Source organism: Candidozyma pseudohaemuli, assembly GCF_003013735.1.
Source record: "Candidozyma pseudohaemuli strain B12108 chromosome Unknown scaffold00020, whole genome shotgun sequence".
In the NCBI taxonomy this organism is placed as follows: Eukaryota; Fungi; Ascomycota; class Pichiomycetes; order Serinales; family Metschnikowiaceae; genus Candidozyma; species Candidozyma pseudohaemuli.
The window spans coordinates 102168-119670 of record NW_020194454.1 but is presented as its reverse complement, the minus strand read 5'-3'; the positions used below and the strand labels follow the sequence as shown (position 1 = coordinate 119670).

The 17503-nt window shown below is 47.1% G+C and overlaps 10 protein-coding genes across 10 annotated transcripts; 5 read left to right on the top strand and 5 right to left on the bottom strand.

The window, feature by feature from the left end:
* Positions 1–57: 57 nt before the first annotated feature.
* EDC3 (Edc3p) lies at positions 58–1557 on the bottom strand (the record flags this gene model as incomplete). The annotated part of the gene is made up of 1 exon (XM_024860320.1): positions 58–1557. The coding sequence occupies one exon, from the start codon at positions 1555–1557 to the stop codon at positions 58–60; it is 1500 nt and encodes a 499-aa protein (XP_024711538.1).
* Positions 1558–1616: 59 nt separating this feature from the next.
* On the bottom strand, positions 1617–3086 carry C7M61_005007 (uncharacterized protein; the record flags this gene model as incomplete). Its single annotated transcript, XM_024860319.1, has 1 exon — positions 1617–3086. One exon carries the CDS (start codon positions 3084–3086, stop codon positions 1617–1619), a length of 1470 nt encoding a protein of 489 aa, XP_024711537.1.
* Positions 3087–4763: 1677 nt separating this feature from the next.
* On the top strand, positions 4764–5834 carry C7M61_005006 (uncharacterized protein; the record flags this gene model as incomplete). Its single annotated transcript, XM_024860318.1, has 1 exon — positions 4764–5834. One exon carries the CDS (start codon positions 4764–4766, stop codon positions 5832–5834), a length of 1071 nt encoding a protein of 356 aa, XP_024711536.1.
* Positions 5835–6263: 429 nt separating this feature from the next.
* C7M61_005005 (uncharacterized protein) lies at positions 6264–6674 on the bottom strand (the record flags this gene model as incomplete). Its single annotated transcript, XM_024860317.1, has 1 exon — positions 6264–6674. The coding sequence occupies one exon, from the start codon at positions 6672–6674 to the stop codon at positions 6264–6266; it is 411 nt and encodes a 136-aa protein (XP_024711535.1).
* Positions 6675–8009: 1335 nt separating this feature from the next.
* Positions 8010–9923, top strand: PTR3 (Ptr3p; the record flags this gene model as incomplete). The annotated part of the gene is made up of 1 exon (XM_024860316.1): positions 8010–9923. The coding sequence occupies one exon, from the start codon at positions 8010–8012 to the stop codon at positions 9921–9923; it is 1914 nt and encodes a 637-aa protein (XP_024711534.1).
* Positions 9924–10136: 213 nt separating this feature from the next.
* Positions 10137–11621, top strand: CYS4 (cystathionine beta-synthase; the record flags this gene model as incomplete). The annotated part of the gene is made up of 1 exon (XM_024860315.1): positions 10137–11621. One exon carries the CDS (start codon positions 10137–10139, stop codon positions 11619–11621), a length of 1485 nt encoding a protein of 494 aa, XP_024711533.1.
* A 73-nt stretch (positions 11622–11694) lies between these two features.
* On the bottom strand, positions 11695–12552 carry C7M61_005002 (transcription elongation factor DST1; the record flags this gene model as incomplete). Its single annotated transcript, XM_024860314.1, has 1 exon — positions 11695–12552. One exon carries the CDS (start codon positions 12550–12552, stop codon positions 11695–11697), a length of 858 nt encoding a protein of 285 aa, XP_024711532.1.
* A 1121-nt stretch (positions 12553–13673) lies between these two features.
* C7M61_005001 (uncharacterized protein) lies at positions 13674–14402 on the top strand (the record flags this gene model as incomplete). The annotated part of the gene is made up of 1 exon (XM_024860313.1): positions 13674–14402. One exon carries the CDS (start codon positions 13674–13676, stop codon positions 14400–14402), a length of 729 nt encoding a protein of 242 aa, XP_024711531.1.
* Positions 14403–14525: 123 nt separating this feature from the next.
* On the bottom strand, positions 14526–16064 carry C7M61_005000 (putative phenylacrylic acid decarboxylase; the record flags this gene model as incomplete). Its single annotated transcript, XM_024860312.1, has 1 exon — positions 14526–16064. One exon carries the CDS (start codon positions 16062–16064, stop codon positions 14526–14528), a length of 1539 nt encoding a protein of 512 aa, XP_024711530.1.
* A 548-nt stretch (positions 16065–16612) lies between these two features.
* Positions 16613–17077, top strand: PAD1 (phenylacrylic acid decarboxylase; the record flags this gene model as incomplete). Its single annotated transcript, XM_024860311.1, has 1 exon — positions 16613–17077. One exon carries the CDS (start codon positions 16613–16615, stop codon positions 17075–17077), a length of 465 nt encoding a protein of 154 aa, XP_024711529.1.
* Positions 17078–17503: the final 426 nt, after the last annotated feature.

The following is a 17503-nucleotide window of genomic DNA, read 5'->3' as shown; positions in this document are numbered from 1 at the left end:
GTACAGGATCTTCACCAAGTTGGATTCGTTACAATTAATATACATCAGGACGGGAGACTACTGCTCGGCGACTCCCACACGCAAGTACAGCTCGGCACAGTACCAGAACTTGTCGAACTTTCTCAAACCGGCCCGCGTGTTGTACAAGGCGTTAGGTATGCCCGCATCAACCACATAGTGCGACACCTCGTCATGGCCGCCGCCTATTATTCTGTTGTTGTATGCATGAAGTAAGCCGCTGATGGGCAAGCCCAACGAGACCACATAGCGACTGTGGAAAAGGAGGTCGGTCTCTAGAACGGTTCCAGAGCCGCCATCGATGCCTGAAGGAATGTCGAGTGAAAGGACGCGAGATCTCTGTTTAGGTTCATTGACCCAGCTGGAAAGCTCCTTGAGTGTGGTGAGGTTCTCTTCCGAGTAGAACATGTCGAGAAGGTGTCCTTCGAAGCCTTGGAGCGCGTCAATGATCAACTCAACTGGTGTTTCAAGCTGGTTGTTCAAGATATCCAACAACACAGCAAACTCCGCCGAAATGCATTTACCACCAAACTTCTCGAAAAGCTCAGACTCTCTGCGGGTCTCCTCGTCCAAATCGCTGTCGTTGATAACGTAGGCCAAAACACGAACACCGTGGTTGGTCAAATGACGCCCTAGCGCAAATGCACGGCTGCTTGATCTACCATTGCCGATCAATAACAAGACCAATGGTGGCAAGTTGTGGTTTTTTCTGTTGCTAAGACGGACAGAACCGCCAAGAATCTCTTTGACCACCAAGTTGTAAAGATTAATGCCGGTGGTTTCGATCATTGCACGCTGATCATAAGCAAAGGTCTCATTGGCAATTCTCTCAATTTCAAGAAGCTGCACAGGAGAAGCACTAGGAGCCGTCGAGCTGTCGGAAAACACAAACTTGTGTGGCTTGGCCGAGAACAGTTCCCTGGCTAGAAGAGATGGTATGCTGTTTGCTCTAGATCCTTCTAATGGCAGAGCAAGTCTCTTGGTGGATGAGCCAAGCATGTTCCAGTTGTCTTGCTTACCAGCGGGAATGACCATCTCATCGTTCTCAAATTTGTCGTTCTGAGAGGGCTTCTTAGGCTTGACATTGTCCTTCTTGTTGTGTCCCACGAGTCTATCTTGAACACTGACTTTGTCATTCTTCTGGAAATCTGCAAAAATAGATGCCTTATCGAACATTGCCAAGTTTGCAGCAAAGTCAAACTCCTCTGAGCTTTTGATGTCCTGGACACTCGAAGGCCATTCTGCCTGAACAAACTCACGGTTTTTAGGAGTGGCACTTCTGGTGGTGTTCTTGCTAGTGCTCTTGGAAGCCGAGACAATGGCGTCATCGATTTGCTCCAAAGGCTTCTTTTTCTTCTTCTTCAGATCCTTGCCAAAGTCGGCGGGTAACTGATTGACCTTCAAGTCCTTGATCTGGACATTCGGGTAGTTCTGGTTACCAAGCGTAATCAGCGACCCATCCACATGAGAGATGACGCCGCGGGTGCTCTTGCCGTCTTTGAACTGTAGCGTGACCTCGTAATTGAGAAATTCAGTCATGATGGTGGTCTTTTTCAAACAGTGTTGTCGCTGCTTATAGTGTGCGCGGAGGTACGGGTTTAGAGTACCTTGGCTGGGTCGAACTGCTCAAGAACCTCTTTTATGCTGGAAACTTCTTGTGCACAATTTTTCACCAATGGATCCGCCAATTCTTTGAGTGTTCTTCTGCTCTTTTGGAATTCCACTTGATTTTTCTCAAGAAGCTCTTTGTGGAGATACGTATTCTGAGCCTTAAGCTCCTGGACCTGCTTTTTTTGCAGCCGAAGCATCAGCTTGAGGTACTTGACTTCGAAATTCTGCTTCTGGGCCTCTCTTTCGAGGTACCGTATAAGCGACACAGTTTCCACTGGGGTGTCGCTTTTGGCCTCAAGTTGAGCAGTCAAGTCTGCAATTTTATCCTTGAGCGTCTCCACAACCAGCTTATCCATCTCCTTGAACTTCTCCCACTCAATGGGTGCTGAAGCAATAGAAGAGGTGTTGGCCTTTGCCTTGGTTTTGATATTCTTCACTTGGTTTGCGTAATTGAGCGTCTGCTGGGTCTCCTCATAGTCGAATGGCGACACACAGAAGATCATGGCTGTTTTGGAGTTTCCAGCGAGGTTCTCACGCAACAAGTATGTCAAGATCGAGTCTCTGTACGGAACGACAGGCGGCTTGCTTGGATTCGCCAGAGCAAGAATGTTAATACAACGACCCAAAACTGTAAGTGATTTGTTGATTTGGGTTCCCTCCTTCATTCTGTCAGCTTGACCAAACAGACCAGTCTTGTGTAGACGCTCAGATCCGGCCAAATCGACCAAACGAATGCTGGAAAGCACCTCCTCGTCGGGCTCACCCACATCCATGTCGTCTCCAGCAGTGTACTTTGTTTGCTTTAGGGAAAGCGTAATCACTGCATGAGATCTCGAACTGGATACGTTCATTTGCGTGGATGCCACGGTCCTATGGCCATTGCCCTTCTCCAAAAGCGATCTGAATTCCTCGTACAGACCAATAGTCACTTCAGCAAGTCCTTCCACGTAGGAGCCCATTGTAGGGTGTTCTCTGACCCTGCACTGCTTCGATTCATTGAGAAGATCCTTCACTTTCTCGTTGTAGATCTCCACATACGAGAGACAAAGTTCACAGTTGATTCTGCTTTTCACAAGATCGTCCTTGTGTCTGAGAATATCCCTAACCATCAACGGGATCAAGCCTGGGCTCAGATCCTGTCCCATCATGGTGTAGGTCTTACCAGATCCAGTTTGACCGTATGCCAAAAGACACACATTGTAGCCCTGAAAGAAATGCTCTATAAGCTGCGGTCCAGAAGAACGATAGAAATCGGCATTGTCCATGTAGTTTTCCTGAGCTGTGCTGTACGAATACACACATTCGTCGAAGATGTACTTTTTGGAGGAGTCGTGAGTTTTCAACAAGGTGGAGCCTTTTTCGGAAGGCGGCATCTCCACCAAGCAATCGTCCTGGTCCTCTTCACGTGGAAGAGGCGGTCTGAGCCTCACAATGACCTTGACGCTGTTGCTTTCCATGAAGAAGGGTGTTGAAGATGGATGTAAACACTGGGAGTGTATGAAAAGTAAACAAAGCGGGAGCCGTAGTGGTGATGTCTTGGTACGATGTGAAGGTGAAAAAGTTGGAGAAGTTGATTTGGGTGGGAAAGGATAAAGAAGAAAGGTTCGGATGTTTTTACTTAAGGGTGACTTTTGTTTGTTGTGTTAGTGGCTACCTATGGATCAGATATCAACAACTATATGCTGCGAATGGCTGCGAAAAGATGTAGTTACTGGATTTGAGAGAGTCTCCAGTACTATATTGAAATTATAGAGAGTTTCATGAGACTAAGAAGCTTAGGAAGCTTCAACGGGGTGCTAGAATTTTCAACCTCTAAGATTAAAAAGTGCAATGCAGATATTACACTTTCCAGTACAGTTGAGCAGAACCCAGATCCAGAACCAGGTCCAGATCCACACTATCAGCCAACATTTACATACATAGCACTTTGTTTTTTGTACTGACTAGCACTACTGCACTGCTATTTCAAATTGAATAGACATCAACATGTGCTTCCTCATTGCTCAACATACAAGCTGATGCCCATTACCACCAACTAGAAAGCTCCACATACCCAAAAACCACCCGTCCGTGGCATACCACCACTTTTCAGAAGATCAAAAGCAAATACTCCAACTGGTGGCCACTTTTTTCTCCCATTTAGCCGAACCCGTCCACCCAAATCAAGTAATCCACCACCCCCAGCCCCAATACGCTTCGCCTAAATAGCACACTAAAACAGCCGATTTTCTCCAAAACTTCTAAATCTCTTCCTCTCGCCTCTTCCTCGAAGCCCCACCCTACTGCCTCGTCACCGCCCCGAGCTGCCCGAAAGGGCCATTTTTTGACACCCCGGCTTATCCGAACTCTATCCAGGTAGCCCCTATTGCAGCACTAGGGCGATTCCCGATAAGCTGGAGGAGGCCCCAAATGTTGATATTTCAGGATCATCAAATTCGATTTCCCCAAATTTCGCCGTTTTTGCAAAACACCCTCTGTAAAATCAGCCCCTCTGGGCTCGAGGTTACTAGCACAGACGCTCACTTGCTCAGAGCCGCATATTGACAGGCAAATACGGGCAACACACATGCCTAAAGTGGATACGTCATAGGGCACCCGAGGAAAATCCATCTTTTGCGAGTTTTGACGAAAACCCAAGTCAACTCGTTTTTGAAGAATTTATGTTTTTTTTTGTGTAGCATGTGCTTTCGTAGCAGTCCGATGCCGGTGGTTACGGAGCCGATCACGCATTTCTACTACAAAAGCAGCCCACCAAAGCACAAACCTCACCACCGGAAATTAAGCCTCTTTCACGATGAACTTAGCCTTTGTTCACCTCTTAGCTAGATCCTGCCTTTTTGAGATCCCCTCCCTCACGGACCCATTCCTCCGCAGGGTCCGATAACCAGTGAAGGAGCACTAATACAAACACCAATACATAAAAACCAGAAAACAAAACCCAAAAAACCAGAAACGAAACTTTCATTTTACAAAATCTATCATTGTCGTGTTTCGTATAATCTCGCCGTATTCTCTAGTGTGACTTATCGCAAGCAACCCAGCCACATAGCCTAGCGCACGTCCTGTCTGGAGAAGTCATCCATTTATACCCATCTTTTTCCGTGATACCTAACAACAACACTGCTTTTTCCACCATGAAGCTGCTTTTTTCGCCGTCGTGGGACGCTGCAAGCAGGGCTTCTGCCCTTACCGGCCAGCCGGTCCTCGTGTATCTTGATGAAAACGACGACATGGCCCAGAAGCATCTTTACCATAACACTAACCACGATTTGGTGGATGTGCTAAGAAGGAACTTTATATGCGTGAAGCCCGACCAGGAGGCGGCTGAATTCGAGGAACTCAAGGATTTGCAGTCTCCTTCTTTTACTGTTATCCGTGGCTCCGTCAAAGATACGTTCGTGGACGGTGACGTCGAGACCTTTCTCAGGAAGTACGTACCCGAGCTCCCCACCAAGCAACCCACCAAAAAACCACAAAGGAGAATGTCCGAGAAGGAGGAGGACCTCTGCAGAATACGAGCCCAGATCGAGGCCGACAAGAAGGAGAGGCTCTCCCAGAGACGATACTCTGTGGAGTCCACCCCCAAAAGACAAAAGTCCCCCGTCTCCGCATCCCAGTGTAAACTTCTGATCCGTCTTCTTGACGGAGAAACTGTCCAGGGCACCTTCAACTCTTCCCAAACCCTCCGTGACGTTAAGCGCTGGATAGAGAGCGAAAGAGGCTTGCTGCTCTCCCCTGAAAGAGACGACGCCTTGCCGTCCTTTGCACACACCTCGGCCTTCGCCATGAACCACTACGCCTTTTGCTACGTGGGCGTCCCCAGAGTCACGTTCACTGCCGGCCAGGAACTCACAAAGCTCAGCGACCTTGGCTTGAGCCCCCGCCTGGCGTTAATTTTGAAGCCAGTGCAAAACGAAAAAGCCAAACACCTGCCCGGGCTCTGGAGCTCACTTTGCGGCAAGGTCAAATTCGTCACCGGCGCGTTGTACACATTCTTTGACTACGGTCTTGAGGATGCTGAGAGAGACTTCTCCGATGCTGTGGACGACGCCCAGCCTGCATTTGTTGTGCCAGAGCAGCCCGAGGTTGAAGAGGACACCAAGAAGGAAAACGTTACTGCTGGTGCTTCCAGAATGGCTCCAGTCTCTGGCAGAGGCAACCAACTGCATGTTTTGCACGATCGGGAGACCGAAAAGCGTCAGTGAAGCGGTCGGATCGTGCGGGCACGATGGCTTTCCACATCACGGTTTTACTGACAGGGTTGGTTACATAGGATTAATGAACGAGCAACGGTTAGAAGCGGTAGGTGTGGAGAAATAGAGTAGGGCATGTAGATTCATGCAGCGTTGGGGTCAATGTCTTATGCAATGAAGCCCTGTTGAGATCCATCCATAGTCTGGTACGTGGAGTAAGATCATCAAAGTAGCCTAAGCGAACTTGGCACTATTTCTGATATAGTTGCTTATGGCAGGGGTATATCGTGAGTATATGGAATAAAGGCACATACATACCTTATCATCGGCCCTCAGTTAAATCATAATCTTTATCATTCATAAGTATTAACGGTCATATCGGGAAATTAAATCTGGCGATGCTATCTAGAGCTCAACCTCGTGAACGTACATAAAACGGAATTATCCGATCAAAGCAGCAACGACGTCGTATCTCAAGTTCGTCATTGCAGCCTGGTTCCAGCCCTCAGTGGTGTCTTCCAAGACAACGCTAGATTCGATTGCTTCGTACGAACCAGCAACAAGGGTATCGTGAGAGATTTCAAAAACACAGTTCTGGAAACCGGAGAGTTTGTCTTCGTTTTCTGGAGTATGAGGGGTCTTCAAGACAACGACATGTCCATTCAAGGTGAACTTGGAGTCGGCCTCAACGTCGTATTTCTCCACACAAGCAGGGAGCTGTTCTTCCAAAGCAGAAGAAGCCGCTTTATACTGGGCCACAGCTTTATTGAAAGCCTCTTCGACTATGATCTTTTGCACATTGGCTGCCTGAACGGCGAGGAAAAGGAAGGAATATTGCAACAGGAATCTCATTATGATGGATAGTTTTCAGGCCCAATTTCTCAAATATATATACTGAGAAAGCTGGGATGGCCATCTTGGCGTACGTTTGGTGGCAAACGGACCAAACCAGTTACAAGCTGACGTTGATTATCGTCCGTATTCGGCCCGCTCTACAAAGGTGCAAGGCTAATACAATGTATGGAAGCTTGGCGTTGGCCTCACGTCATCGGTGGTTGAAAATATGTAGTGAGGGTTGGTTTTGCTATTTTATGGATTCAGATAAAGTCTAGAAGGTGACTTTTATGAACGGTTTGCATTGACAATGAGTTCATAACCATCGATCATAGTGAACCTGGTTGGAAGCTCTGGATGAACTAATGCTGGCAAAACCGTCCATTGCTTCCGATGGTGAGGTGTATAGTGCCTCGCCTGCGAGATTCTAGCAAATGACGATCTAACATGACAATGGTTGTTTCAAGCCCGCGAATGCTCTTGATCATTCAGTTAGATCTCGCTTGGCATCCGGCTGGTCTATTTTTGAACAAGATGGCAACAAATTGGTTCTTTAAGGGTTGGTTGGAAGAATAATAAATCCGAGAATTGGTGTTATTGATACGCTTGGCTTTGTAGTTAGGTCTGGAAAATAGTCATGATGTACAGAATTGGTGGCATTTCGAAATGGCTTTAGTTGATGGTTTCGAAAGTTTGTCACATAGATTTGAAGCAAATCGTGAATTGTGTGGCATCCCATTACCAGTGCATTATACGCTGCTGAGATGGGTATTCGAAAACTTTGTATCTTTGCTGGAGTTGATCTCAGTACTTCAACTGGACCTTAGAAGCTCTAGCTATACATCAGAAACACCCCTAAGCATCTCAAAATGAGAAAATACCGGACAATAAACCTATATTCTAAAACAGAACTATCTAAAAATTTTTAGATAGGAAGGAATCGACCTGGTTGACCGACTATCTACTACCACAGCTACAACCACTACCACCACCACTGACATCATGAACTCTCTATTAAAGTCGAACTTTTAGAATCACATTTTTGACCAACTCAACTTCTCTATAATTTTCCCCAAAAATCTCCACCTGCCCTCCAATGTCAAACACTTTTTGTGGGGTACGACGGTTCCTCCATACTGCTCGGCTACACTTTGACAGCATCTTTCGCAGCCATACATACATAATACACATCGCCAACTCCTCACCCTCCTTTAAACCATCCAATCCACTGCAACATCCACAGACAATCTCGTGATCCTCAAACCTCCAAATTCCCTTCATTGAGGATAAGCTCTACGAAATCCACCCAGTCCAATTCACCCCTCCCCTCCATTCATCCATCACAACCAACCCATGGAAGTCAAGACCAGTCGGCTAGAAAACCTACTACGATTTCCCGGCGCAGACCCGCCTGGTGGCCTTGTTTCTGACGCTGCAGTGCTTTCATGCGGCTGTCTTGTTTCTGAGGCCCAATACCTCGCTGGTCCGAAAAGCTGTCCAGTGTGCTTTGAGGAGGCATCCATGATAACACCAATTGCTCCGCTACGAGAGCTCTACAAACTCCTAGATCCAAAGCAAAGGCGAACGTCGTCCCTGCGGCAAAGTCTACGGAAAATGCTGGACCTGGCAACTACAGAAAGTATGGACTTGGTGGGACTCTTCTGTAAACTAGCTCGAGAAGAAACAGAGGGAAAGCGAGAGGTGGCCTTACTGAGCTCGCCGGAAACAGAGATGAAGGCGCCGATTCTTAGTCCAGAAATTCCCAAGCAGCCCGAGGACGATCTCGACAATATGCTTCTGGGTTTGAACGAACAGGAGGAGTACAACTTCAGCAGATGCTTCCCATTCCACAGGAAACTCACGACTTTCCAGACCGCCAACAACAAGCTCAAGAAGCTTTCTCTTCGACTGTCGGCTACCCGCTACAACGGCTGTTCCTTGTGTACCCGCTACGATAAGGCCTTGGGTGAAGAAATCACCACTTTCGTTTTGATCACAGACAAACGCTGGGAGCTCTACACGTACAGACCAAGTCTAGGCAAGCCTTCCCTTCTAGCTTGTGGCAAGCTGACTGGAGAGTACTCGTACGGATCATCGGAATATAAGCCTTCTTCTAAGCCGGGGCTTATAGTGAAGAATGAGTTCGGAGGTAAAAGCACTTCTTCCGATTCCGAGAGTGTGGGCTCTAAATTGAAGCTGTTTGTGCATCTCTCGTGCTGCCTTTCAAGACGGTTCCTTGTGCTTGCCGGAACGAGAGGTGTGGTTCGTGTTCTTAATGCTGATCCAGAATACGGCGATGTGGGTGCTCCAGTCTACACGTATTTGACCAACTTCCCTATAAGATGCATTTCAATTGCCCCCAAGGAAAACCTCATAGCCTGTGGAATCACGGCTCGAGAGAGGATGTCTGGAAAACAGCAACCTTTCGTGATTCTCCATCAGCTAGATATGGATCAACAGAACGTCAAAAGCGTGCATCCTATAACCATTACCATTCCATACAGAGATCCGCTCAAGGTCATTTCCTTCAATGCAGCGTCAACCCATATCATATGTTCTACAGTCTACGAAATGCGTTACTTCATTATTCGTCTACGATCCACACCTACCAGTGTTTGCAGAAAGCCCATGCTTATCTGGTCCGACATGAGAGTTGCCTCAAGACAAAAACTCGAAGAAATGACGGGCGACCGGAGCTATGATACAAATGTAGACGACCAGGTCATGGATAGTGAGGGAATCACCGATATCAAATTCGGCCTTCCTGGCACAAACACCATTGCCATCACCACAGCATCATGGAACAACCGTCCGTCTTTGCTAGTAAAACTTGAAGGACCGTCCATTGACGCTTTTGGGGGCATGTCAAATGTCTCTTTAGAGGACGATGTGGAAGACGACAGAAACCTCCAGATTACAGACTACGACGTTACGCTCAAGGTGCCCGAAATCGGCTCTTCCATCTACCGTGTTGAATTTTCTCCTCGCGGTGACAGCATTCTCTTCTTGGACAAGTCCGGTCGGATATTCATCGTATCTACTCCGAACGCCAGGACCACGAGGCCTCAGACCAAGAAAATCATAGTATTACTAGGCGAAGCAGCAAATGCCGTTCGTCCGAATGAGGCAGCCTCCGTGCTGTACTCGTCCGATGGCGGCAAAATTCTTGTTGTGGACCGTAGGGGTCTTTTCCAGGTTTTTGACTTCACCAAGGGTATTCCCGGAGAAGACCCCGAGGTGATTAAATGCAAGATAGTGAGCGTATAACTGTGGCGCAGGCGCCTACAGAAGGCCCTTTGAAGCTGGGAAGGGCCAAATGAACTTGCAAAATTATTTTTGTGACTCCTTCTCATTCAGCCAAAAAAAATTACGTTTTTGGGACACTGGCGTTGTGGTATTCCGTTTGCAACCGTGCCCAGCTGCAGGACCATCACCACCCCATCACCTCGTTTTTTCCAACAAACCTCATCCACACCAACCATGCTGCCTCTTCCGCCACTTGCCGACGATGTTCTCGATTTTATCGGGAACACCCCCATGATCAAGTTAAACAAAATCCCCCAGTCCTACGGCATCAAGGCCAAGGTGTACGCCAAGGTTGAGTTGTTCAATGCTGGAGGTTCCATCAAGGACAGAATCGCCAAGAACATGATTTTGGAGGCTGAGAAGCAGGGCAGAATCAAGCCAGGCTACACCTTGATTGAGCCAACCTCGGGTAACACCGGTATCGGTTTGGCTCTTGTTGGTGCTGTCAGAGGCTACAGAACCATCATCACCTTGCCTGAGAAGATGTCCAACGAGAAGGTTTCCGTGTTGAAGGCATTGGGTGCTGAGATTATTAGAACCCCTACTGAGGCCGCCTGGGACTCTCCAGAGTCTCACATTGGTGTGGCTCAGAAGTTGGAGAAGGAGCTTCCTAACGCGGTCATCTTGGACCAGTACGGTAACGAGGCCAACCCTAGAGCTCACTACTACGGTACTGGTTACGAGGTTTGGGAGCAGACCGAGGGTAAGGTCACCCACTTGGTGGCCGGTGCTGGTACTGGTGGTACTATCACTGGTATTTCTCAGTACTTGAAGGAGAAGAACCCTGACGTCAGAATTATTGCCGCTGACCCCAAGGGTTCCATTTTGGCCCAGCCAGAGACCTTGAACACCACCTCCGACGGCTACCTCGTTGAAGGTATCGGTTACGATTTCATTCCAGATGTGTTGAACAGAACTCGTGTGGACCACTGGATCAAGACTGACGACGCTGAGTCGTTCAAGTTGGCTAGAAGAATTATTAGAGAGGAAGGTATCCTCGTTGGAGGATCCTCCGGTTCTGCTTTGCAGGCTGCCCTCGAGGTTGCCAAGGACTTGACCGAGGACGACACCGTTGTGGTTGTCTTCCCAGACTCCATCAGATCTTACTTGTCCAAGTTTGCTGATGACGAGTGGATGAAGATCAACGGCTTCGATGTTGACGAGACCAACACCGCTGCCAACAAGACCGACGACTTTTTGCACAACAAGACCATTGCTGACCTTGTTTCTGGCAAGCCACCTGTGGTCACTGTCACTTTGGCTGACACCGTGGGCAAGACCTTCGAGTTGCTCAAGTCCAACGGCTTTGACCAGTTGCCTGTCTTGAGTTCCACCGGCAAGTTGATTGGTCTTGTCACTTTGTCCAAGATCTTGAAGTCTCTTTCGACGAAGAAGGTCCAGATGACCAACTCCATCAGAGGCATCTTCTTGGACTTCCGTAAGTTGGCTGACTTTGAGAAGTCCTTCAGCATCAACAAGGAGTCTGGCTTCACCAAGAAGTCCTACGAGCCTATCACCATGAGCACCCCACTCGCTCTCTTGAACAAGTTCTTCGAGACCCACTCCAACGCCATCATCACCGACGACGAGTTGAAGCCCGTGCAGATCGTCACCAAGGTCGACTTGCTCTCGTTCTTGGCCAAAAACGCTTCCTACTAATCGTACAGACACTTTTTTTTCCGGAGATTCTAAAATATAATACACAGCGATCCACTCCTCCTTTCCTGTAAACCTACGAGAACTTCCAGCGGTTACCACAGTTCTCACAGGTGCAAAATGTAGTCAACGGCTCATCGGCCGACCTCGTCTGCATCTGGTAGTAGCTGACTCTCTTATGCTTGCACTTGCCACAAGTAAATCTGTCTGTGACGGCTCTCTTCTCTGTGGCGCCTTGGGCGTCGAAAAGATTCTGCTTGTGCAACTTCTCCATTTCCTGTCTCAAGGCCTCGGGAGCCATCTCGTTGGGTGACATCTTGATGAACTTCTCGGGCTTCAACGAGCCCGTCAACAAGTTGGCTCTCAAGTCCGGGTTCTTCTTGTTCCGCAAGTTCATCGTGAGCGTCCGCAACTTGTTTCTGTATCCGTCGTTCACTTTGCTGTACTCCTCAGCGTACACTTCACTTTCTATCTTCACGGCGACATTGACTATCGTCTTGGAGTCGTCGTCCCGTTCTATCGCCAACGCCGTGTACAACGCACTGACCGAGGCATTCCGCGTGCTGTCGTCGTAAATCGTGGTATCCACGCCGTCGGTTTTGGGGTTTCTAGGGCCATTATGGAACTTACCTCCAGTGGAACCGGGAGCTGGTTTAGCCGGCGTTGGAGCAGCACTGGCCTGGGCCTTCTTGGCGTTCTTCTCGTTCTGTACAACCTCCTTCCATTTCTTGATCATGCGTTTCACCAACGTGCTGATTTCGCTGTTGCTGTTGGATCTGTACTTGTTGACGGCCACACCGACCTTTGTTTCTCTCAAGAGCTTCTCTGTGGGCTCGATGCCGTCGTTCAAGATGTTTAAAAGCTTCAAGATCGTGGTGTCGTCACTCAGTTTCTCCAAGTTCGACACCGTCAGCTTGATCTCCTTCACGTCCATGATGAAGAGTGTGGTTGGTAGGTGAGTTTCCAGGAAGAGCATCCGTGCACCACAAGGGTCCAGGCCCTCGAGCTACAATGGGTTTGGAAAAGTTTGGAGTTTTGACGAGGAAATGATATTGGGTAGTGATTCTGAAGGGTTGGGTTTTGAGGGGAAGTTTTGGTTTGTTTGGTGTGTGACAGGGTATGGGGTTGCTCAGAGGGTGCATATGTTGTTCAGTGATGATGGCCTAGTGATGGCATCTCTAAAATATACTTTTGAAGATATGACCTACCTTTTTCTTTTGTCTTTTGAATTGACATCAGCCAACAAGGTGGTATTCTTAAGGGCTTTTAATGGAAAACTCGATTTTTCACATTTTTCACTGTTGATGGTGCCTCTCATAATGGCTGCAAAGTCGGCACACGAGCGATGGGATGAGCCCCGATGAGCACACTATGTCTCGAGATTTAGAGAGTTTCTAACATTCCTTTTGAGAAACTTTTTATGAAATCTTAAATGGCGTTGAAAACTCAATTGTCTTTTTCGGAATCACAAAACCTTCGTTTGCTTATCACACTGTACCTTGCTGGAGAAGTTGTCTCCATCACCAAAGTAGCTTCTTTAACGGTGGAGGGATGGTTTAGTGTAAATTTTATTGGATTTTGCCTCAAGTTTCCAAGTCGATTTTCCTTGACGGTCATGGAAGGATCTCCCCAATAATCAGTACTTTACTTGTTGTAAGTAGCATTGACCAGATGTATCACAGATATACAACGCATTCAAATGACTTAAGTCTTTTCTTTTTTTTATTCTTACCAACCGTCTTTTGCTCTACCTTAAGAAATACAAAATCAATGACAGTATCTCAATTTGAGCCACTATGGCCACTGATATGTTCTACTAAACCAGTAGTGGCTGCGAAACATTCAAGCTTCCCTCTCACCACTAACACTTCAATGACAAACACGCTAATTTGTCAAATTTGTCAAAAACAATATAGCTTGTCAATTTGCATGAATCCATTAAAACCCTCATAAACTCGACTGGTCCATAGCGTTCCTCCCACCTACTAACACTAAACTCTCAACCCATCTACACATCCTGCGCACTCCACATCAAACCTCAACTACCACCTTTTCATGGAAAACCACAGCAAAACCGTCTTCATCGCCAGCATCCCGTTCGACTACACCGAGGAGCAGGTGCTGGAGATCGCCAGATCCGTCGGTCCGGTCATCGACATCAAACTTTTGTTCGACTCCTCCACAGGAAAGTCCAAGGGAAACGCCTACATCCGCTACGGTGACAGTGAAACGGCGCTTTCGGCCGTCAGAAACCTAAATAACATGAACGTGGGAAACAGGTACTTGAGGTGCACGCTAGCCTCTGACGAAGACGCCCTTAGTGAGGGTTTGACTGGAAACGCAGCCAAACTACCGCCTTTGCCCTTGGGTGTGCAGTTATTTCCAGGACAAAGCTCCCAGCAGGCGATTCTGGAGTTGTTGTCGAGGTTGGACTCGCAAACGGCCGCTCGTATATTGAAGGAGGCCAAGTCGATGAGCTTGGAGAACCCTGTGCTTATGAAAAAGCTTCTAGACCAGTGTCCCCAGCTATCGCATGCCTTGGTCGAGACCAGCTTGATGATGAACGTGGCCAATAAGAACCTCGTGGAGTTGTGTCTCAACCGAAGACAACCCGATTTGGACCAGTTGACGACGGACCATGTGGAGCTTTTGCGGTATGTCAACGGTTTGACGGAAGAGGAGCTTGCAACGCTTGATGCGGACAAGAGGAAGATCGTGAAGGATATCCAGACCGAGATTGGGAAGGGCTCCTACGGAGTCATTGAGACCGACGCAAAGGCGTAGGCGTGGTCTCAAAAGCCTGTTGGCAATGTACAATATGTATTAAGAAGCTCGATACACCGAGTGAATAAAATTGTATCTAGAACGAGCAGCAAGCACCACCAAAATGTTACTTTTATTCAACACCTATTTGTAGCCGTAGGCAGACCAATTCTTCAACACTTTTTCCTTGATGGAGTCCTGGTAACCATCGAAGTCACAGGTGACAAACTCTACACCGTCGGGCTTATACTGCTGTGGAAATAAGCAGTCGGTGACACAATTGGCGCCCTTTAGCGTCTTGGCTCTCGGTCCCTGGCTGATGAAAGGTGCCAATGGGAAAGCACGGTACTCTTCAAAGAAGTACTGGTCATCACCTGGTGCATGTCTCGTAATGTAGGCCCAAATGAGTTTTCTAAAATCAAAAATGTCGACATCCTCCGATACCAAAACCACTTCTTGGATGATGAAACCTGTCTTGGAGCTGAAAACAATATCGCCAACTCTCTTACAGAAATCTTTACTGGTGGTGTTCAACTTGGCTAGCTCCTTGGTATTCACCTTCAAAGCCAACCACAAAGCTACGCCTTCATAGGGAGTAAATGCCTCCATGATGACATTCTTCAAAACCGCATCGTCCATGAATAACTGCTTGGCTTCAGCACTCACCAAACCACCAATCAAGGTGTGTGTTTCATCGGTACATAAGCCAGGATTGGAAACCGGCAAGATAGCGTGGTTTCGGTAGGTTATGGTCTCTACCGTGTACAAAGGACATGGATGTGGTGTTCCTGGGAAACAGTACCCGTGCATCTCACCAAATGGACCTTCGTTGACCAACTCATTCAAGTTCAAATGGCCTTCAAGAACAATTTCAGAATCAGCAGGAACTTCCAACTCGTTGGTTTCACATTTGACAACTTTCAAGGGTTCTTCAACCAAGGCTCCAATGTAGTCTGCCTCCGAAACACCTTCAGGAATTGGCATGGAGCTTACTAGAATAGCTGCAGGTGGGACGCCAAAACACAAGGCAAACGGGATCTTGTCACCTTTACCAACTGCATTCCATGTATCGGCAACTTGTCTGATATGTTGTGGGTTTATGACCAAGCCGGTCAAATGGTTATCGTCATGAATCATTCCTCTGGCTATAGACCAGTTTGTCCAGCTCTTATCTGGAGTTTGCAAGACGAACATTCCATAAGTTTGGATGTATTTTCCTCCATCACCATGATGCAACATGGGAGCAGGCAACGAGTTCAACTTGATATCGTCTCCAGTGAGCTTATTATCCTTGCATGGAGCACCAGAGGAATCAACAGCTTGGGGTGTAATTGGTTTTTTTGTTTTAGCCTCCAACAAGTAATTGATGATCTTGGGCATCGGGGTCTGTGAGTCCAAACCCAAGTGTAGGGCAATTCTGGCATGATCGTTGCCCTTGGACTTGTCTCGAAGACCACCCAAGCATCCGACGATGTTGAACAAATTTTCAGGATCTGGATTTTTTGAATCCTTCTTTAGGTTTTGAAAAAACGGCACAGGCAACTTTTCCTCGTACACCCTTCTCATAACAGCTCCTACCTCCAAATTGGGGTCGACCTCGGTGGTGATCTCTTGCAAGTCACCCTCCTCCTTGAGGACCTGAAGAAAATCCCTAAATCTCAATGCCGGTTTCAATGCGCTCATAGTTCTATTGTTGTTTATTAGTTTTTCTACATCCAGCAGCATGTCTCCTATTTATGGTCGGAGACCGTGCCTCGTTTCCCGAAACGCAAATGCATCAACACTTATTTAAGGCCGATTGCCGCCTGGTGCGCGCATAAAAAGCCCTAGTCGGCTCTAGTCGGCGAATATTTATCGGTGCCGATGGTCACTGCCTAGAATTTAAGCCTGCTTTTGTGATTTTTTTCAATTTTTCTATAAAGTCGAGTTGTGGTGCTTGTCCTTTGGTATTCTTCACGATGCTACCTACGCTTTTCGCAAACGCTGCAAGACTGGCTAACATACTAGGAGGATGCAGACTGAAACTTTATCAGTCTTGCGTTAGACGCTTTTCTGTCAAATTACCGCTTTCGGAGAGTCTACCTAGTCATGAAATTGCACCAAGACCAAAAAGATTGGTGGTTGCAATTACTGGTGCAACAGGCATATCAATTGGCGTTAGGGTGCTACAAATGCTAAAGCAGTGTCAGGTTGAAACTCATTTGGTGATGTCAAAGTGGGGAATGGCTACAATGAAGTACGAAACGGACTACACCATGGAGGACATTATGTCTCTTGCATCCAAGGTGTACACTGCTAAAGACGTAAGTGCACCTATTTCGTCTGGATCTTTTCATCATGATGGTATGATCGTTGTGCCTTGCTCCATGAAAACATTGGCAGGCATCAGAATGGGCTACACTGAAGACCTAATTGTAAGAGCTGCGGATGTTACTTTGAAGGAGAGAAGAAAATTGCTTTTGGTGACTAGGGAGACTCCGCTCTCGGATATACATTTAGAGAATATGCTCTTTTTGTCAAGAATGGGAGCTTACATATTCCCACCAGTTCCGGCGTTCTACACTAGGCCCCAGACAGTTGACGATATTATAGAACAGAGCAGTGGTAGGATTTTGGATTGTTTCGGAATAGATACCAACAGCTTTCCCCGTTGGGAGGGTATCAAGAATACCAAGACTCATAAAAACAAAATATAGAAGTTGAACGGTTGCCAGTTTATCTGTTTCTGGACCGAAATGATATAGAACTTGTAATATTCTTAATTCAATGACAAGCATAGTTTGATAGAGTGGAGGAAAGTCACTGGTAATAAGAGATTTTCATCCTGCTTGGGAGATTGGAGGAGACAACGAAATCAAAACTTGTAACACGAAGTGTTCAAGGTAAAAAATTAGCGTTTTGAAGTACAATTGAACGGGAGGGTATTTTGTTTATGGCGTAGCTTTGACACTTTTCGCAAGGAAAGATCATCGAGCTTTAATACATGGCAATATTAACTATTGAGGCGAGTTTCAGGCTCACTTTGATCCATAGAACGTAAGCATTTGAAGTCTTCTTTGCGCTCACTCGTACCAGAAATATTCGTTTTAGTAGATTTGAGGCAATGGTCTCCAAAGAGGCTG